The sequence below is a fragment of the Pituophis catenifer genome, unplaced genomic scaffold (genome assembly GCF_029215685.1).
Source record: "Pituophis catenifer annectens isolate HBS135680 unplaced genomic scaffold, rPitCat1.0.hap2 SCAF_2, whole genome shotgun sequence".
In the NCBI taxonomy this organism is placed as follows: domain Eukaryota; kingdom Metazoa; phylum Chordata; class Lepidosauria; order Squamata; family Colubridae; genus Pituophis; species Pituophis catenifer.
In genome coordinates this window covers 36,710,605-36,733,209 of record NW_027256882.1, presented here as the reverse complement: position 1 = coordinate 36,733,209, position 22,605 = coordinate 36,710,605, and the positions used below count along the sequence as shown (strand labels likewise).

Below are 22,605 nucleotides of genomic sequence, written 5' to 3'. Positions count from 1 at the left end.
ACCAAATATGTATTAATGCAACCTCGACAAATGTATACGTAGTCGAAAAGTATATAAGCAACACCTCTGTACACCCTTCGGGGTTCAGACAATTTGCTGTGTTAACTGCTGTTTGAACCTTATGCATAATAAACCTTTCCTGCATTGAAGTGCTTGGTCTGGTCCCGTGATTTTCCTACAACACAGTCATGACCAACCCAAGGGACGGTGCTCATCTTTGATTTACAAATGAAGAGCCTTTATCTGAAGATGCTTCCATGGTCATGTGGCTGGCATGACTATGCACTGAAGGTGCATGAAACATTGTTACTTTCCCGCTGAAGTGGTACCTATTTATCTACTTGCTTTTACATGCTTTTGAATTGCTAGGTTGGCAGGACACACACACAGAGAAACAGACACTGTATGTACAGTATATGGAAATAGAAATGGATATTGAAATGGATATGGACATGGATAAAAAACAGGAAGCAATTTTATTACTCATAAGCACATCTTCATTGTCACATCATATCTACATGGATCCCCCCCCAAAAAAAAATCATTCAGAATTGTACATATTTTTCTTTTGATTGAAGACTGTCAAAAATAATAATTTGTCTCATGAATTTATTCAAAGGGACGGAGAAAAAAATTAAAGTTGCTCCAATGTTCATGTTGATATTTTATCTATTCTTAATCAATAGAATGTTATCTGTCACTCTCTTTTTCTCTTTCTTGATCTTTCCCATCTATGTCTGTCTGTCTGTCTGTCTATCTATCTATCTATCTATCTATCTATCTATCTATCTATCTATCTCATTTATCAAACTATGAATGATCTTATATCATTGAGCCAGAAGAGATCAATCAAATATATATATATAATATTTGAAATTAACTATTTTTTAAAACAAAGTCAGAACATCACCCCAGAAAATAAAATATAACACCAGCACACCAACCTATATAGTAACAAAAACACACATCATCATTAGCCGTAGACTTTAATTTAATCTAAAACCATATCAGAACATCTCTGGTCATAGTTTATCTGGCCTGGTTTCAGAAATTTTATTAATGTCATAATATGAATTCAGATTAGGACAATTGAAGGATATGATTATTTCAGATAGTTTGAGTTGTTTTAGCAACTTTACTACTCAATTATTATAATTAAAAATTCAAATGGAATGAAGAAAGATGAGCGACAAGACATGAAACATTACTTCAAAGTATGTGATTTCATGTTGCATGTAAACTGTACAAAAATAAACACCAACACAAGGAGACTTAATGATTTTTTATCATGAGATGTTCTTTGGTGTTCATGTCAGGTCTGAGGATAATAATGTAGCATTTGGGGATAAAGATGCAGCCCAGTAAACCCAGGCCAGAGGCCAGGATGGAGAAGATCTGCACGGCTACCATGTATTTCCCCTTGGTGCTCAGATATGTGGGAACAAAGGAGATCCAAACGCTACAAAAAACCAACATGCTGAAGGTGATCAGTTTGGCTTCATTAAAGGCCCCTGGCAGATTTCGAGCCAGAAATGCCACCAAGAAACAGATGGCAGCCAAAAAACCCATGTAGCCAAGAGCAGAGTAGAACATGGTGACAGAGCCTTCATTGCACTGCAGCAGGATGTGTTCTGGTTGGGAATGAAAGTCAGAATCTGGGAATGGGGGAAAGACTCCCAGCCACATCATACAGAGGCCTACTTGAATACCAGAGCAGGATAAAACAATAGAGTTGGCCAGACTCTTCCCCAGCCATTTCCTCATGCTGCTGCCTGGCTTTGTGGCCAGAAAAGCCACCACCACCATGACAGTCTTGGCCAGCAAGGAAGACACAGCAACTGAGAAAACAATACTGAAAATGGTTTGTCGGAGGAGACAGGTCATTTTCACGGGGCGACCGATGAATAGAAGGGAGGTCAAGAAAGAAAGCAGGAGTGAAACCAGGAGGATGTAGGTGAGTTCACAGTTGTTGGCTTTGACTATGGGAGTGTCTCGGTATTTCATGAAGATTCCCAGAATAAAGGCGGTGGTTAGGGATAAAGCGATGGCAAAGAAAGCCAGGATGAGTCCCAACAATTCTTGATAGGATAAGAAGCTTATATTTTTGGGGACACACTGATCTCGCTTCTTATTGGAATACTGGTCATCTGGACACTTTTCACAATGGGCTGCATCTGAGAAAAAAAATGGTTAGCATGAATCTGTTTCTGCAGCTGTAGGAGCATGAAAACCACATCAGAAATCAATTACTTCATTTTCAAAGAATAATATAATATTTCTGCCCAGGGATATCCATGCGATACTACATTAGTTAACACTCTTTTTAAAGATGAATGAATGAAGATGAATGTGATTATCAGTTCTCAAATCTTCTTTCCTAAAACAAAGCAAGAAAGTAGCAACTCAGTAGAAATCAGCAAACTTTTATTATTTATTTTAATGCTCACATCATCATCCAAATTTGGCGATAGTGCCCAATCTTTGAAGTTCGTGGATGCCTTCAAGAAATTTAATGTTTTTCTTACTTCTTGATGAAATACCTTCCCCCCCACAAAAGAACAAGATGGAATATTGATTGTATCTTGAATTTTGGGGGGTTATTTTTGGAGCCACCTACTGTACCTTCTTGCCCAGAGAATGTTCCTTCCATACACAGAGAACAGTCGTAGCAGCAAACTGGGGCTCCCTTTCTCACAAGCTTGGCATAACCTGGGGAGCAACTTTCTGTACATCTTGAATAAGGCACCATCTAAACATAAACAGAAAAATTAGTCAGGGTGATATATGAATTAGAAGGATTTACTGAAATCAAGTGTCTTCCAGAAGCTCAGGACTACATTGAATAAAATCAGTCAAGAAGTCATGGTATGAACCTTAATTACTCTACTTGCAAGGGGCAAATGAAAGGTCATTCTCTTTCTCTATCAATCTCCATTGTAGATCCCAAAACAGACTCATTTCCTCATTCTTTTTTCCAAAGGAAAGTAGTTCCATTGCAAAAGGTGTTTCTCCTTAGGGCATGTATGAGAATGCTTACCGTATTTTTCGGACTATAAGACGCACCAAGATGTTGAAGAGGAAAACAAGAAAAAAAGTTTTTGTCCTCCCCAGACCCCTATGAGCACTCTGTAGGCCTCCCAAACATCTGCGCATCCTGTTTTTGCAAAAAACAGGCCTGTTTTTCCCAAAATGGATGCAAAGGGGGATTGGGAGGCCTGCAGAGTGTTCCTAGGGGTCTGGGGCGGGCAAAAATGCAATGGTTGGGAGGGGTATCTTTTTTTTATTAAAAAGTTTTCTTATTTTAAACACATTAAAACAAACACAAAACAGACACTTATATACCTATCATTTTTCTGTTGTTAACAGCTCATTTAAGGTGATCCTTTCTTATTATTTACTTATATTCTAACTTTATCTTATTCTACTTAAATAATCTAATTTCCCTTATATCAACTACTCTTTAATTTGATCATCAACACATTCAAGCAACATTATCACAGAAATAAACATTGAAATATTATTTCACTTCCCCCTATAAGAGGGTTGTGTTATACTCCAAAAAATACGGTATATATTTTTTCTCCATCTTTGCTTTCTCAGGAAACCTCCAACATCTAGATTTGTTGAGAGTCCGTATCTTTCTCTCCTACAAATGATCATGGTATCATCATATGTAAATGACTTTTTTAGCTGCCCTCATTTCCTTTGCCACATTCTTAGTGATATCTTTCTTTTATGCAATTCAGTGGTCTAAATCCTTCATATTTTGGATTTTTCTCCCAAAGGTGCTTTTTCAAAAGACAACTGATCTTTGTTTTCCCTTGAAGACTTTTCGCTTATCATTCCAGAAGATTCTTCAGTTCTGACTGAATGGTGGAGTATGGAAGGATCCATATTTCATACAATCATTTGGTCATTAGCAGTCTTTCTGAAAGTTGTTGAGACCACTTGGAGTTTATCTCTGCCCTCAGAGTCACGTGAATAGTGCAAATGATTGTGGTTACAACACTGTCTTTTCAGCAGTTCCAAATGTTTCCATCCTCCACTATTTAGTCAGAACTGAAGACGTTTCTTGGATGAGATGTGAAACATCTTCAAGGGAAAACAAAGTCCTGGTGCCTTTTGAAAAAGCACATTTGATACAACCTGGATGACTGAGAATCTCCATAGACATTCTGGATTTTCTCTTACTGAGAACAAGATAATTTGATGTATTATAAATTATGGCAACATATTCCAGTTCAATAATGTAGATTGCAAATCCCACAATACAATGCAGCAGGTTCCAGTGTATGATAGATTATTGTAAAACCTCTAAAGTAAAATGATATCTAATGAATTAATAAGGCTTTATGTTCTCTTATTTGGAAGTTATCTCAATTGGCCTCAATAAGACTTATTTCTGAACAGAACAATTTCCACATCTGGAGATAAAAAGATGAGCAAAATCGAAGCAGCCTCAACTACTTTGTTAAATAAAGTTGGCCATTGGATGGCACTTTGGTTGACAGAAATCTTGACTTCCGCTTGCATTTCTACATTCCCAATTTTCACCCCTGCATCTGATTTGTTCAAAGCTGATGTCCACTGAATGATATCAAAGTCACCAACAGGAACTCCATTTTCATCAAAAGAAATCCCATCTCTGGAAATATTGTGATGATGGAAGTTTCTCAGGAACCTGTGAAGCTGCAGAAACATAAAAAGAAAACATTCCAATTTTTGCCTTTATTCAATGTTTTCCTTGCTATTATTCTGGATTGGAGGTACTCTGAATAATTCAACCTCTTCAAATCACCACTACAGTCTGAAACAGATTGATTCAGCATTTCATGGGAAGCTTCTTTCAGCCATTCTCCTGGAATTTACAGCTCTTTTTCAAATATTTAGAGAAGAGAAGAGAAGAGAAGAGAAGAGAAGAGAAGAGAAGAGAAGAGAAGAGAAGAGAAGAGAAGAGAAGAGAAGAGAAGAGAATAACAGAGTTGAAAGTGACCTTGGAGGTCTTCTAGTCCATCCCCTGCTTAGGCAGGAAACCCTACACCATTCCAGACAAATGGCTATCCAACATCTTCTCAAAAACTTCTAGGTTGCATCTCTCCTTGATTACTTTCCACCCATTGCTGTTTATCCTGCCCTCAGGTGCTTTGGAGAATAGTTTGACTCCCTCTTCTTCGTGGCTGCCCCTGAGATATTGGAACACTGCTATCATGTCTCCCCAGTCCTTCTTTTCATTAAACTAGACATACCCAGTTCCTGCAACGGTTCTTCATATGTTTTAGCCTCCAGTCCTCTAAACATCTTTATTGCTCTTCTCTGCCATTTTTCTAGAGTTGCAACATCTTTTTCACATTGTGGCAACCAAAACTGGATGCAGTATTCCAAGTATGGCCTTACCAAGGAATTATAAAGTGTTATTAACACTTCCCGTGATCTTGATTCTATCCCTCTGTTTATGCATCCTGCAACTGTGTTGGCTTTTTAGGCAGCTGCTGCATACTGCTGGCTCATATTTAAATGGTTGTCCACTAGGACTCCAAGATTCCCCTCACAGTTACTACTATTGAGCAAGGTACCACATACACTGTACCTGTGCACTTTGTTTTTCTTGCCTAAATGTAGAACCTTACTTTTTTCTCCATTGAATTTCATTTTGTTAGATAGTGCCCAATCTTCAAGTCTGTCAGGATCCTTCTGTATCTTAAGCCTATCTTCCTGAGTGTTGGCTATTCCTGCCAGCTTGGTGTCATCTGCAAATTTGATGAGTTCCCCATCTATCCTCTCATCCAAGTAATTCATTATCTCACATTCTTGAAAACATGGAATGGATAACACCACCATCAGGTGGCCTTATAACTGGCTAACAAATTATATTCAACATGTAGTCCTCTGGGGAACCTCATCCACATGGAGGAAAGTAAGCAATGGGGAACCCCAAGTTTCCATTTTAGGCCCAGCACCCTTCAATATCTTCAAAAAAGATCTAGGTGAGGGAATTGAAGGGTAACTGACCAAATTTGCAGATGACACTAAGATGGCAGGAATAGCCAACACCCCAGAAGACAAGGTCACAATCCAAAAAGATCTTGACAAATTGAACATGGGCCCCTATCTAACAAAATGAAATTCAAATTAGATAAAAGTAAGGTTTTATACTTAGGCAAGAAAAACCAACAGTATAGGTACAGACTACGTGAAATTTGGCTTAATGCCAGTAACTGTGAGTAATATTTTGGAGTCCTAGTGGACAATCACTTAAATATGAGCCAACAATGTGTGGCAGCAGACAAAAATGCCAATGCAATCCTAGGCTGTGTTAATAAAGGGATAAAATCAAGATCACATGAAGTTCTAAAATCGCTTTACAAAGCCTTAGTAAGACCATATTTAGAATACTGCATCCAGTTCTGGTCAACACAATATAAAAAAGATATTGAAACACTGGAAAGACTGTAGAGATGAGCAAGAAAAATGATTAGGGGGCTGGAGGTTAAAACATACCAAGAACAGTTACAGCAGAGGTAAAATCCTACTGGTTCGGACCAGTTTGGGGGAACCGGTAGGCATGTTTGGCATCAGTTCGCTGAACCAATAGCAATCATCCCTGGTGGCCCACACATGCCTGCTCTCCTTCAAAATAACATATTGAAATATTGAATAATTAAATAATGGAGGGTTATAGTTGAGCATAAATATATGTATTACTATTAGAACCATAAAGCCTATTAAATATAAAAGCCTGTTAAAACCATAAAAGCCTGTAAATTATAACAAATATAATTATTAATATTTTATTTGCAGTAAAAGGAATGACACTCAGAATACAGTAATTGGCATAAAAATAAAATATGGAAATATGGAATAACTAATAATGTAAGGTTATAATTCAACAAAATATGTGTACTATTATGAGAACTATATATGCTTGTCAACTGTAGCAAATATGATGAATATTATTTTTTTTGTACCAAAATGTAAGTCACTCAGGTGCCACACTGTTCAGGCACTGATATGGTTGTAAAAAATGAAAAAATAAAATTAAAAAAACTTGAAAAAAAAACATTTAGAGATTGTTTAATGTTAGGGTTCCAAATAATAGGCCCATAGCAAACAAGACTCTAAGGCAAGCAGGTTCCCCAAATATCAGTTTTATTGGACATATCATATAGGCACAGGCTGGTGAAAACTGACTCTAAATGTTCCCACAGTTTTCACCTAATTAAAGTAAAAGTTTTCCTCCTCTTGCCAAACAATAAGTCACATGGTCCAATCAAGGTATCATCTGGTTGCCTGGTGACTTTACTCATCCTCCCTCCGGCCATCAGTGGGAATATCTTTGGTTCCCAGGAGAAAGTATTTTGTTTTGGCTACAAACTCCAGCTATGTCTATTCCCCCCTCCCTCTCTACCTCTCAGATCCAATGTGGCAACACTGAAGCTTCCAACATGGCCTCAGTCAGGTCAGCTTCAGGATTGACACTCACTCTCAAATACCACAAACTGGGCAACTGCTCTTTGGAATATCTCACCCCTTTCTACATCTAATTTAATATTGAGGAATTGGAAGGGGAGAATCAATGGAACCTCAAAGGAGGAGACTTACCTGCCATGGCTGTACAATCTGGGGTGATTGATGATCTCCAACTTGCATTCTCCTCTTACTCCGTTGGGAGGAGGAGGCAGCACTGAGGACCCAGGCCACAATTTGAATTATTTGGGAAATACTGGAGGAATCCTGAGACAGGATTCTTGCAATCACATCATGGGTTGGGAATTCCCAATTCTCTTTTTCTCTGCATTTTTTCCAAACTTTCTTAGATAACACAGGACTTGAATAAGAACATTGAAACACTTTCTTTCCATACAATAAGACCATGGATGCATAAGATTTGTCATAATACTGAGTCCTTCTCTTTGTCTGGATGTGGAAGGAAAACAAAGCATTTTTATTTTGGAGATCAACCAAGAGGTCAAAACTACCTACACTTAAAGCTGTCAAAGTTGTTGCAATCCACACCCTTCCCAAAGTGGATGCATTAGTCGTATCAATTATTTGTATTATTGTTGCTAAAATTCCTGAGGCCTGAAAATCCAGTTGGCATACTATAATTTTTATTTGACTCTTGATAAGAGAGTAGAACTTTTTCCTTTTTTCTTGCGTGAGAATTTTTCCAGCACTTGTCGGCACATTTGCTTCTGGGACAAATCCTGAGAGGACAATGCAAATCCCATTTTTTAGAGCGAGAACTTCCAAACGTCTTTTGAATTTTTCTCCTTTTTCATTGTCCTGAGAAAGGAGGCCGATCCACGTCCATTGGAAATGCAGGAGCAACTGGATGATTGCTGAGTAAGGAGGTTCTTGGTTTGGGGTCATCCGATATGAAAAAGGAAAACGATGATTTTTCTCAGCCATCTGGTTGATTACATTATAGTTGATCTAAGATGAAAGAGAAGGTATTGGTAGTGTAGGAAGTTAGCACCAAACCCCCTCCTAGGAAAATGAGATATTTTAGGATATATTAAAAGGGAAGAACATTTCCCCTAAAAGGGAGGCAGAAAGTATAATTTGTCTAGAAGAAGTGCATATTAAAAAGCAACATGGTAGAGCCAAAATTAGGGAAAATATTCTCTTCATTGCCACAATATAAGAAAAGAGGAGTTGTTTTATATATTAGAGATACAATCCGAATGAAGTCATGTTAAAGATGAAATTACCCAAGTCATGGGTAATATATATTACACTTGTTCCCAAGGAGGACACCGACCCACAACAAATCAAGAATTATAGGCCTATTTCTCTGCAAAACTCAGACTACAAAATCTTTGCTTCAATATTGGCAGAAAGACTTAAATTATATTTAAATAATTTTATACACTCTGATTAAAATGGGTTTCTGCCAAAAAGACAAGTTAAGGACAATATGAGAATAATTCTGGATACTTTGGAATATTACGAGGCACATCCTGAAAAGCAAATGGCTTTGATATTTCTAGATGCTCAGAAAGCCTTCGATAATGTGAACTGACAATTTGTGTTATTACAGCTGGAACAGATGGGCCTTGGCAAAAAATTTATTCAAGCCATAGAAGCCATATACTACAAACAAACAGCAAAAGTAATGATAAATGGAGAATTGACAGAGTCTATTGAAATAAAAAAAGGTTCGAGACAAGGTTGTCCACTGTTACCTTTATTGTTTGTATTAACATTAGAAGTGCTAAACAGAAATATTAGAGAAGATAAAGATATAAAGGGAATGAAGTTCCAAAAGGAAGAATACAAATTGCAAGCATTTGCTGATGACCTGGTTTTTTATTTTTGAAGATCCATTAGAATCAACAACTAAATTGATTGACAAGATAGGAGAATATGGAAAAGTAGCTGGTTTGAAAATAAATAAAGACAAAATGAAGATTTTGACAAAAAATATGTTAATAAAACAAAAAGAAGAATTGGTGGAAGTATCGAAGATGAAGGTCACAAATAAGTTTAAGTGCTTGGGGATATATCTGACAGCAAGATGTAGTTCACTTAAAGAGAATAACTATAATAAACTCAAGCAACAGATAGTGACAGATTTGGAATAGTGGGAAAATTTACAACTGTCATTGATAGGGAGAATATCAATGATTAAAATGAATATATAGCCTAGAATTCTGTACTTGTTCCAGAGAATTCCAATCAGATTGGGGAAAGATTATTTTGAAGATTTGAATAAAATAGTGATGAAATACATTTGGCAGGGTAAAAAAGCGAGGATAAAACTAAAGTTGTTGCAAAATGCTAGAATGCGAGGAGGTTTTGGCTTGCCTAATTGGGAACTATATTATCAAACGACAAGTTTGATGTGGATCAAGGAATGGATAATGTTAAAAAATGTTAGATTATTGACTTTAGAAGGACATGATTTGTTATTGGGTTGGCATGGCTTTTTATGGTACAAGGAAACATAAACACAGGGGTATTTTAGAAGACATTTTATACGAGATGCTTTGCTATTAAACTGGGAGAATGTAAAAAGATAACATTATTTAAAAATTCCAGTCTGGTTATCATCTATTGAAGCTTTCTCATATTTAATAATATTTAGAAAGGAACATAAAATGACAATGTCAACTGCATATAAAGAAAATTTGTATAAGATGTTTTAGAGGTGGCATTTACCCCCAACGAGGATAGTCAGAATGTTCAAGAATAAATCTGAAAAATATTGGAAATGTCATCAGATACCGGGCTCATATTACCATATGTGGTGGACGTGTGTAGAAGCTAAGAGATACTGGACTAAAATCCACACATGGGTGGAAAAAATGACACAAAAACACATAGATTTTAAACGAGAGATTTTTTTATTGGGGATTGTACCTGGAATATACAATAGAGAATTGAGATATTTGATTGTGCATGTATTAACAGCGGCTAGAATTCTGTTTGCTAAAAATTGGAAAAATGAGAAAATCTCAACGCAAGAAGAAGTTATTGAGAAAATAATGGAATGTGCAGAAATGAGTAAATTGATATTTGAAATTAAAGAACAAGAAGATAAACAATACTATAAGATATGGGACTTATTTTATCAATGGTTAGATAAAAAGATATGGAAATGAAATATGGTAGAGATCTTTCTAATACAAATAATGTAGAATTATATAAAATATAATATAAAGATGTACTATTATTGGAACGATGTAAGAGGATAAAATGAACGGTATAATACAAATTAACTCAAACTTTGAATAGGGTGAAGATGCACAAAAGACTTGTAACCAACCGACACACTGTTTGTATTTGTAATTAAAGATGGTTTTTTATTTGTTTTTTTAATATTTGTTTAGAATTTTTTTTTTCAAAAAAAAAAAAAAAAGATAAATACTAAAGCTCAAATTCAAAAGCCCGGAGAGGGCATAAAACTCAGTCACTCACAGCATCTCTTCCCTTTTTTTCTTCACCCAACATCATCAAGGCAAATGATCCTGTCCACCATTAATACCATCTTTCCAAGCAACTTCCTTGAATCCAGCATCTTTCACCCCACCTTGGAACTGAACCCAGAAGGATATTTCTTCCAACAGTAGTTTGTGCCACTTTTAATGATAAAAGTCAGATGGTAAATCTAAGGGCCTTTCCACACTGCTGAGAGATGTTTCAAATGATAACTGCATGAATTTTGCTGGTTCTCTGGATGTTCTGTCCTGTTGTCTTGTATGCTGCCTTTGAAACCAGGGAGCTCTGAATTATCTGTGGGTGATGTTCATTGGTGGTCCTCATAGAGCACACCCTTCTGTAACATTAGAACTCTGTGGGTCACCCATCCACTCAGTCAATTAGTCAATCAGAATAGAGCTGGAAAGTCTTCTAGTCCAACCACCTGCTCAAGCAGGAGACCCTAGTCCAGGGGTATCAAACTCAAGGCCTGAGGGCTGGATCTGGCCTGCAGGGTGCTTAGATCTGGCCTGTGTGGCCGCCCTTGAAATAGCAAAGGACCAGCCCACAGTGCCTCTGCCAGTGAAAATGGAGTTAGAGAGGGCCGGGCATGGCCCTCCCGAGCTCTGTTTTGGCAAGCAGAGGGTTGCAGGAGGCTTCCCAGCCAAAAATAAAGCTTGCGAGGGCCATGCATGCCCTCTCCGAGCTCTGTTTAAGGGGGCAGAGGGTTGCAGGAGGCCATCCCAGATGAAAACAGAGCTCGGGAGCCCATTTTTGCTGGCAAAGAATTCAGGCCACCGCAGGTTCCCCTGACACAAGTGATATCATGCTAGCCATACCACCCTTGGCCATGCCTCCACCCGAAGTCAGACACAACCTGGATGTGGCCCTCAATGAAATTGAGTGACCCCCTGCCCCAGTCCAACCCCCTGCTCAAGCAGCAGACACAAGACCATTTTACACAAGTGACTGTCCAGTCTCTTCTTAAAAAGCCCCAGTGATGAAGCACCCACAACTTCTGAAGGCAATCTGTTCCAATGATTAATTGTCCTCCAAGCCTTAATTCCAGGTTGCTTCCCTCCTTGATTAGCTTCCATCCATTGCTTCTTGTCCTGCCTTCTGGTGCTTTGGAAAATAAATTGACCTTCTCCTCTTTATGGCAGCCTCACAAATACTGGAATACTGCTATACACTTATGGAATATCTTTTTAAACTGACAAACATATTAATTTCTCATAGATTATAACTGCTTATTTGATTGTTTCGTATGTTGGGCTTGAAATATTGTTATATCCCCCCTCAACAATTGTTTAATATTGGTATATTATTTCATTGTCTTCATTCGTATAATTGATTTCAAATAACTCTATATAAACTCTTTAATTGGCTGGATTTCTTTCAGACATTTGAAATGCAGAAGTCAGTTTAATAACCTCCTTTAAAAAAAAAAACCCAAATCAACTGACATTTTGCCAAGCTACAGTTCAAAATAGGAAATAATATTATGACATACTTTCTTCTGTGTTGTACACTAATTGTTTTGTTAGTTGTGAAGTCATGTCTGACCCATCGTGACCCCATGAACAATGTTTCTCCAGGCCTTCCTGTCCTCTACCATCCTCTGTAGTCCAGTTAAGCTCACGCCTACTGCTTCAGTGATTTGATCCAACCACCTCATTCTCTGTCGTCTCTTTCTTCTTCTTCACCCAGCATTGTCTTTCCTCCAGTGAGTCCTTCCTTCTCATTAGGTGGCTAAAGTATTTGAGTTTCATCTTCAGGATATGGCCTTCTAAAGAGCAGTCAGGGTTTATCTCCTCTAGGACAGTGGTCACCAACTAGTGGTCCGTGGACCACCGGTGGACCACAAGAAAATTTTGGTGGTCCTCAGAAAAATTATTTGCAGTTTTTATATTGCACTAAATCAGGGGGTTCTCAAACTACGGCTACTGGGTCAGATATGTGCAATGAATGTTTGCGTTGCTGCAGAGACAACTGGGGTCTCTGCTGGGGTCATCTTGTGTGGGTCAGAGGAGGGAAGAAATTTTGACTTGGGTCTGTTTCAACCTCCTGGTGCGGGGCTTTGGGCAAAGACTGGAGCGAAGTGCAGCTGGTAGCGAAGAACCAGATGGCCTTGTTGCATTGAGATGCATCATGGCCTGGAATCGGCTGACCATCTCAGCCTGCTGAGCCTCCAGGTGCTGGCAATTGGCCTTGTACTCCCGCAGGTCTTGCCTCTACTTGAAAAGCCTATGCTCATAGTCCTCAGTGAGGTGCTTCTGCTGAACCTCTAGGACTAACCGGTTGATCACCTTGCAGTCCAAGGGACTCGTAGGAGTCTTCTCCCACTACCATAGTTCAAAGGCCTCAGTTCTTTGGTGCTCAGCCTTTTTTATGTACACTATTTTTTATATATACACTAGAGAAAGTATGTAAAAGCTGCTTTCTGGAGGTGCCTTCTACTTATCTTGACCCATTCATTGTTTTTTCATATCTTTCTTTTGAATTTTTTACTTCAGTCTCAAGATTATAAAAAAATGAGGAATTCCTCACTGTGAGAGTTATTAAGAGTTGGAACAGCCTGCCTCCTGGAACTCCACTGCTGGTTATTTTCAAGGAAAACTTGGACAGCAATTTGTCTGTAGTGGTCTGGCCATTCCTCCTCTGTGTAAGGAGTTGGACTTTTTATTCTATGATTCTATGGAAAAAAAACCTCTTTTGTATTGGTCACTAAATTTTCAAAGTGTTTAAAAGTCACTGATTCAACCCTCATACATTCTTTGATAAAGTCTTACTTTTCAAATGTCATAATTTTCAAAATTCCCAATGGTCACACCCAGACTTTTTCTACTACCAGAGGCCTGCTGGCCACAGGGCCCAAAGCCCTGTGTATAGTATAGATTGATTGATTGATAGATAGATAGATAGATAGATAGATAGATAGATAGATAGATAGATAGATAGATAGATACAGTGGTGGACTGCAACTGATTTAACAACTGGTTCTGTGAGCACACATTTTGCGTTCATGTACAGCGCTCAAAATACACCAATATCAAGCTCTATAGCTTACCTTCTAGGGAAGCCCCGGTAAGTAAAACAGCTGAGGGGTGGAAATCCACCATGCCAGGCAAATCAGCTGGGCTTAGAAATACAGCAATATAGGACAGGATAGGGCGGGGGTGGGTAGGTGGGCAGGGACAACTGATCGCCGGAACCACTGGTTTGCTAGAACTGGTCCAAACCAGAAGCAGCCCATCACTTTATGTATAGACACATACCTTGTGAATTAACAATTCTTTCAAATCTTCTAATATTTACTCTCTGACTTTCAATTTATTTGCAGAAATATATACAAGTGCTGCTTTCTAGGCAAATATGAACAATTTACAACACGGAATTAGTTTCATTTGGCTTTATACCTGTGGAATTTTATAGATGCTCAAGACATTGGAAATATGGTCAAAGAGTTCAGAATCCATCTCTTCAAGAATCGCCAGCAGGTTCTTTTGTCTTCCACATCTGTAGTTTGGGATGTTCTCCTGTCCTGTAGACAGCACATCCAGCATGGCCTCATAGGTCATTCTTGCACTGAAAAAGTTCTCATACATGTTGTAGCCCAGGGTGATGTTGGGTAAGAGCCTTGAATTCTGGTTGACTTCATGAACAGCCAACAAGAAGGGCAGAATGTTGTAGAAGGTGCTTTCACTGCAATGTAAGAAATTTCATCATCTTTTTTTGCTCTGGAGGACATTGCACGAGGGAATGGGGAGGGGGCGGAGGGAAATACCATCTGCACGGTGGCTGGGAGGGGCAGATATGGCGGGAGCAGGGGGCCACATCATGTGTTGGGGACGCACACTCGCTGTCTGAGAGCAATTGCGCGCCCCGGCCCCCAAGGCTCCCCTCGGATACTAGGTGGCTTAGATACTCAGGACCTGGGCCTGCGATTGATGCTGTGCAATGCTAGGTCTGTGGTAAATAAGGCCCCCCTCATTCACGATCTTATCCAGGAGGGGGGAGCAGACCTGGCAGGTATTACGGAGACCTGGTTGGGAACGGAGGGAGGTGTCCCTCTGGTCGAGATGTGCCCACCAGGTTTCAGAGCATACCATCAACCGAGAGCCCAGGGGAGGGGCGGGGGGGGTGGCGGTTATTATTAAAGAAGGTCTTGGTTCGAGGGAGACCACTGTGCCTCAGATTGTCGGATGTGAGTCCCTCTTCGTGAGATGGGGTCATGGGGTTCAGATGGGCTTGCTGCTTGCGTACCTGGCTCCCTGCCGCGTGGCAGCAGCCCTGCCTGAGCTACTCGACGTGATAGCCACGGTGGCAGTTGATACACCCAGGCTTATGGTCATGGGTGATTTCAACTTGCCATCCGTTGGTGAAACCTCTGGGATGGCTCGGGAGTTCATGGCTTCCATGACGGCCATGGACCTGACCCAGTTAGTTCATGGCCCCACTCACGGGGGGGGGACACACCCTAGACTTGATTTTTGTCTCTGGCCAGTGGTTGAGTGATCTTGTTATAAGGGATATAGATATGGAACCCTTGTCATGGTCAGATCACTCACTCCTTCATCTGGACCTTCGTACCGCTACACCCCGCCGCAGGGAGGCGGACCCAATTAGATGGGTCCGCCCCAGGTGCCTGATGGATCCTGATAGGTTCCAGATGGAGCTTGGGCCAATTCCTGATGATCTGGCACACGACTCGGCCGAGGACCTAGTAGCTGCCTGGGACCGGGCAGCTGGTGGGGCCTTGGATCGAGTCGTGCCTTTGCGGCCTCTGACCCGGTGTTGATCCCTCGCGGCTCCTTGGTTCACCGAGGAACTGAGGGAGATGAAACGCCGGAAAAGACGCCTAGAGAGCGGTTGGAGGGCCAGTCGCGCTGAATCTGACCGAACACTGGTAAGGTCGCATATTAAGACCTACCTAGTGACGATAAAGACGGCAAAGTTCAATTACTTTTCCACCTCTATTGCGTCATCAGGGAATCGTCCGGCCGCCCTGTTCAGGGTAACCCGCTCCCTGCTCCACCTGGGAGCGCGGGAGGATCCCTTGGAAGGCAGGGCGGAGGATTTCGGACAATACCTGCATGACAAAATCGCTCAGATCCGGGGGGACTTGGACTCTGACTGGGTAGATCAGGGCAGGGTGACGAGGAATAGTCTTGAGAATGTTATCTGGGAGGAGTTTGATGCTGTGACTCCCGATGATGTGGACAGGATTTTGGGGAGACTTAGTGCGGCCACATGTTTACTGGACCCGTGTCCCTCCTGGTTGGTACTGGCCTCCCGGGAGGTTACACGAGGCTGGCTCCAGGGTGTTATCAACGCTTCGTTGAGTGAGGGTCACTTCCCCGCGGCCTTGAAGGAGGCGGTGGTGAGGCCTCTCCTCAAGAAGCCGTCCCTGGATCCAGCAATATTGGCCAACTACCGTCCTGTCTCCAACCTTCGCTTCCTGGCGAAGGTTGTTGAGAGTGTGGTCGCGCGACAGTTCCCGCAATTCCTGGAGGAAACATCCTATCTGGATCCGTTCCAGTCTGGTTTCAGGCCTGGGCACAGCACGGAAACGGCATTGGTCGCATTGGTTGATGATCTCTGGAGGGCTCGGGACAGGGGTTGCTCCTCTGTTCTGGTCCTGTTAGACCTCTCAGTGGCTTTTGATACCATCGACCATGGTATCATGCTGCACCGGTTGGAAGAGTTGGGGATGGGGGCACCGTGTTACGGTGGTTCTCCTCCTTTCTCTCCGACCGGTCGCAGTTCGTGTTGGCAGGGGGGCAGAGGTCGACCTCGAGGCCTCTTATATGTGGAGTGCCTCAGGGGTCGGTCCTCTCGCCCCTCCTGTTCAACATTTATGTGAAGCCGCTGGGCGAGATCATCCGTGGCTTTGGGGTGAGATACCATCAGTACGCTGATGATACTCAGCTGTACATCTCCACCCCAGGCCACCCCAACGATGCCCTTGAAGTGATGTCCCAGTGCCTGGAGGCTGTACGGATCTGGATGGGGAGGAACAGGCTCAGGCTCAACCCTTCCAAGACTGAGTGGCTGTGGTTCCCGGCATCCCGATATGGTCAGTTGACTCCATCACTGACCATTGGGGGCGAGTCTTTGGCCCCCACAGAGAGAGCTCGCAATCTGGGAGTCCTCCTGGATACGCAGCTGTCCTTGGAGGAACATCTGACAGCTGTAACCAGGGGGACCTTTTATCAGGTTCGCCTGATTCGCCAGTTGCGGCCCTTTCTTAATCGGGATTCCTTGTGCACAGTCACTCATGCCCTCGTAACCTCTCGCCTTGATTACTGCAATGCTCTCTACATGGGGCTCCCCTTGAGGAGCACCCGGAGGCTCCAACTGGTCCAGAACGCAGCAGCGCGGGTAGTGATGGGAGCAGCGTGGCGCTCCCATGTAACACCGCTCCTGCGTGAACTGCACTGGCTCCCGGTGGTCTTCCGGGTGCGCTTCAAGGTGTTGGTTATCACCTTTAAAGCGCTCCATGACATAGGGCCTAGCTATCTTCGAGACCGCCTACTGCCACCGACGACCTCCCACCGACCCGTGCGCTCCCACAGAGAGGGCCTCCTCGGGGTGCCATCAGCCAAACAATGCAGGCTGGTGACCCCCAGGGGGAGGGCCTTCTCTGTGGGGGCACCTACCCTCTGGAATCAGTTGCCCCCTGAGATAAGGAGAATCCATGACCTCAGTGCCTTCCGCCGTGCCCTTAAAACTTTCTTTTTTCAACAAGCCGGGCTGGCTTAATTTCTTTTTAAGGGTTTTTTAATTGTTCTGTTTTGCTTATCGTTTTAATTAATGGGGCCAAATCTATATATATATATTTAAACGTGTTTTAATATTTGTATCTGATGTTTTTATCTGGCTGTTCACCGCCCTGAGTCCTCAGGGAGAAGGGCGGTATACAAATTCAAAATAAAATAAAATAAAAAATAAAAAATATATCAACGATTTATGTGATCAATTTAAAAGCAATTGCATTCTTTTTGCTGATGATGTAAAATTATTCAATTCTACAGATAATGCTGTTGTTTTGCAAAGTGATCACGATTATGAGTCTGAATGGTCAACTTTCGATTCATAAATGCTCTGTCTTACATATTGGTAAACATAATCAGAATGTCAAGTATGAGATAGGTGGCATTGATTTAGTAGATGACCATCATCTTGTTAAAAACCTGGGAGTATTTATCTCTGACGATCTATCCTCCAAAGCTCACTGTAACAGCAATGCTAAAAAAGCATTAAATGTTGTAAGGTTAATTTGACGAAGCTTTTATTTCTGGAAACATTGTATTGCTAATTAGAATTTATAAAACTTACGCCAGACCAGTCTTAGAGTATTGTTCAACTGTTTGGATTCCCCACCATATATCTGACATCAGTACAATTGAGCGGGTTCACAAGTATTTCACGAGAAAAGTCTTGCACTCTTCTGTACACAAAAGAATTCCCTATGCTACTAGGCTCGAAATTCTCGGTTTGGATAACTTGGAGCAGTGTCGCTTGTGTTCAGGCCTAGGTATTGAATACAAAATTATATGTAATAATGTTTTACAGGTAAATGACCTTTTCTGTTTTAATCGCAATAATATGTGTGCGAACAACTGCTTTAAACACCATGTAAATTGTCTAAGTCTGGAATGCCCTACCTGATTCAGTTGTCTCAGCTACAAATTTCCACAGTTTCAGTCACAAGTTGAGTTCAATGGAACTTACATTATATATAAGTGGTCAGTAGAGAGTGTGTGCGTAAGTGCACTAATGTGTCTATCGTCCAGAGATAAAATTCAGCAGGTTCTGATAGATTCTGGAGAACCGGTAGTGAAAATTTTGAGTAGTTTGGAGAACTGGCAAATACCACCTCTGGCTGGCCCCAGAGTGGAGTGGTAATGGGGATTTTGCAGCATCATTTCCCTGCCTTGCCCACCAAGCCACACCCACCAAGCCACAACATGCCCACCAAGCCACACCCAAAGAACTGGTAGTAAAAAAAATTGAATTTCACAACTCCTATCATCCCTGTCATTGAATTTATATTTCTTATTCGTGTTCTCATTTTTCTTTGACAAATTTCAATAAAGAAAGAAATAAATCTTCAGTTTGGATTTTCATGAAAGCATGTCATATTTACTGTAGCTTTATATCTATATAGTGCAATGCCAAAAAGATAATCAACTTCTCTTTATTCATGTCAGGGATCTGACAGATTCCCTAATTAAATCATGAGCTTTGAGCCAAGCTTCAAAAGAAATCCAGTTAGTTATTAGGAGCTTCATGTAGGCACTTTCCCAAGTGAAGCCAATTCTGACCCCACATAAATAATGCCCCAACCATAACCTTGTTTTCCTCCTCCCCCCCCAATGGTGTGTCATCAATCACATTCGCCAACAGAGCAATTTTGCGGGTTGTAGAGATTACTCCCCTCCAGCTGCTGTGGTAACCCTGGGATACAGCCTTGAGAGATATAATTCTAGAATGTGCACCTGTCTGGCTGCAAGTGATAGACATTTTTGAAATTTCTCTGAGAAGAACAGTCCCATTGACATCACTAGGAGCTTCTTGCCAAAAAAAAATATCAGAGAGAGATAGCAAGCTTGTTATGTCAGGATCAAAGGAATCCTATCAAAATCACCAGAACTTATTCTGCCTTTTTCTCCACATTATGACTTGGAGGAAAAAAAATGGGGAAAATTATTCTTATAGTTTAGGAGCCAGGTAAGGAAAATGGTTACAATAGCAAGAAACCTCCACACCATCTTCTTCTCAAATAGAAAGTGTGAAGGTTTCTTAGTATTGTAACTGTTTCAATCTGCTTAGAATAAACTTTTTGCAAAACCAAAGCATTTATTTTATCCACTTACCTATTTATAAAGCTAAATTGCCTAAATAACTATGGACGGATGTTCGCAACATTTTATAACAAATAGCAACTAAAAACATCCCAAAGAAAAAGAAAGGCAAGAAAGCAAAATGGCTAAATAAGTTAAATGAATAAATAAGTTGCTGACTCCACAGTACCAAGGTAATCATTTTGAAAGCAGGCAGAACCCCAAACAGGCAAGATTCATCATGGGACAGTGTTGGCAGTGCCCAGTGTTGAGGCTGACACTTGTGGAAGAATTTAAAAAGGTTTTACAAAATCATCAGGTTCCCCAAGAGCCTTTTCTCTAAAGCAAATTGGGATGAGCAATAATGACTTGCCTTTCTCAAGGTGAGGAATAGGGGAAAGGAAATCATTCCTAGAAAAGACATTGGAGATATGTGGTTGGAGAAGATGACACAGAAACATATCAGTTTAAAACCTGAACTATTCCTGTTGGGGATTCTACCAGAAGTTTAGAGTAAAGAAAATGTATACTTGATTATTCATGTAATAATTGCAGCTAGAATTGTATTTGCACAAAATTGGAAAAGTGAAGAGATCCCTACGGATGAGAATATGATTAAGAAAATATTAGAATGTGCAGAAATGAATAGAATAGAATAGAATAGAATAGAATAGAATAGAATAGAATAGAATAGAATAGAATAGAATAGAATAGAATAGAATAGAATAGAATAGAATTCTTTATTGGCCAAGTGTGATTGGACACACAAGGAATTTGTCTTGGTGCATATTCTCTCATAAAAGAAAAAATACATAGATACATAGATTAACACTTGCAATTAAAGGAAAGGAAGAATCTGATTATTATAATATTCTATCAATGGTTAGAGAATAAATATAAAAGCAATGTATTATAAAGGCAAATAAGTTAAGAAGGGAAATGTTATAAGACTAGGTATGTTAAATATTAGTAGTAATATAAGAATAAATACAAATAATGAATATGGTGGTAAATTTTAATTGTCATGACACAAAAACGTGTACTCAGACAACATGCTGTTTACTGAAAGAGGGAATGTTTGTATTAAAATAAAATAAAGAAAAGACATTGGAGCAAGTAAAATCAATCACCAGAATCCTTGGATGAGTTGACAATTACCTTTTCAGTTGATGGGTTGGAGGCTTGGAGAATGAAAATGGGTACAACGGAACTACGAGTGCAGACATTATTCCCGTAATCCAGTAGTCTCCTGGCTTGTAGTAATGGAACCACTCGTTTTCTTCTATGATCACCTTAAATGGACATTTCATCAGCGTACTGACACAGGGAATTTGAGACAGAAACTGAAGCAGAAAAAGCTGTATATGCAGCAGCAGCAACATTTGACATACAGTATACTGCAGGAGATCCTTCCTAGAGTTCTTTCTTCAGCACAGAGCTAAATCTCAGAGATCACAAAAAGACCACAGCTATAGTGAAGAAGGTCCAGTTTGCCCCCAGATTTGGAAGAGCTATCTGCAATTTCAGACTGCTACAATATTTGCCCAGCTTTACCCCAAACTCTGATCTCATCACAGGAGGCTGTTACAAATCAGATTATCACATGCTGTCTATGCCATTTGTTGTCACATAGATTAACAACTAATTGTGGTGATGGAAATCCCATGAACCTTGTTCAAAGGAGAATAAATAATCATGATTTTGATAATTAGAAGGGGAATTGGGAACGAGCCTTGGCCATAAAAGTGTGCCGCTGGAGAAAAGAGTTTTCTTTGACTCAGGAGAATAATCCTAATTTGAGAGTCGAGAAAGAGACAATTCAGGGAAGTTTGATTGTTTTTTAGTCTCCAAACTTATTCTTGAGATTGTAAAGATTTAAATGTGGAAAAACAGTTCAACACTCTTGAACTAGGCAGTGGGCCATTATAATTCCTTCTTATTTTGTCTGGTGTGGATGAGGCCATCTTCTTCAGTGAAGGATAGATACTCCAGAATGAGTTAACTCATGAGTTGACTCTATAAACTGCTTAGAGAGGGCTGTAAAGCACTATGAAGCGGTATATAAGTCTAAGTGCTATTGCTATTGGAGCCCCCTGTTAAATGTCTTGTGTCTTTCAAAATGTAGAAGGGACTATCAATCTTAATGTTTACAAAGAAGATCTAATCAAAATTCCCTGGGGCATTAATCTAAAACAATGGCCCATTATTGACTTCTTCATGATAGCAATAGCAATAGCAGACTTATATAACACTTCACAGTGCCTTGTATATATAAAGCACTGTATGCTACTGTATGTACAGTATATGGAAATGGAAATGGATATGGACATGGATATGGACATGGACATGGATAAAAAACAGGAACCAATTTTAATTCTCGTAAGCACATCTTATGAGATGTGCTTATGATGTCAGAGCATGCCTACATGATCCCCCCCATCACTCAGCGCTGTACATATTTTTCTTTTGACTGAAGACTGTTAAAAATAATAATTTGTCTCATTAATTTATTCAAAGCGATGGAGAAAAAAAAAATTAAAATTGCTCCAAAGTTCATGTTGAAATTTGATCTATTCTGAATATATAGACTGTTATCTGTCTCTCTGTTTTTCTCTTTCTCAATATCTCCTATCTATCTATCTATCTATCTATCTATCTATCTATCTATCTATCTTATTTATCTATCTTTGAGTAATCGTACATTATCCAGCCAGAAGAGATCAATCAAATATATATTTTAAATTAACTAGTTTTTTTTAAAAATTCAGAACATCACCCCAGAAAATAAAATATAACAGCCGCACAACCAATTTATATAGTAACAAAAACATACATC

At 40.2% G+C, this 22,605-nt stretch overlaps 1 protein-coding gene across 1 annotated transcript; it reads right to left on the bottom strand.

The window, feature by feature from the left end:
- Positions 1–1,272: 1,272 nt before the first annotated feature.
- Positions 1,273–21,079, bottom strand: LOC139310136 (vomeronasal type-2 receptor 26-like). The gene is made up of 5 exons (XM_070934293.1): positions 20,928–21,079; positions 14,340–14,625; positions 4,540–4,689; positions 2,623–2,749; positions 1,273–2,174 (listed from the first exon to the last, which is right to left on the bottom strand). The coding sequence occupies exons 1-5, from the start codon at positions 21,077–21,079 to the stop codon at positions 1,273–1,275; spliced, it is 1,617 nt and encodes a 538-aa protein (XP_070790394.1).
- Positions 21,080–22,605: the final 1,526 nt, after the last annotated feature.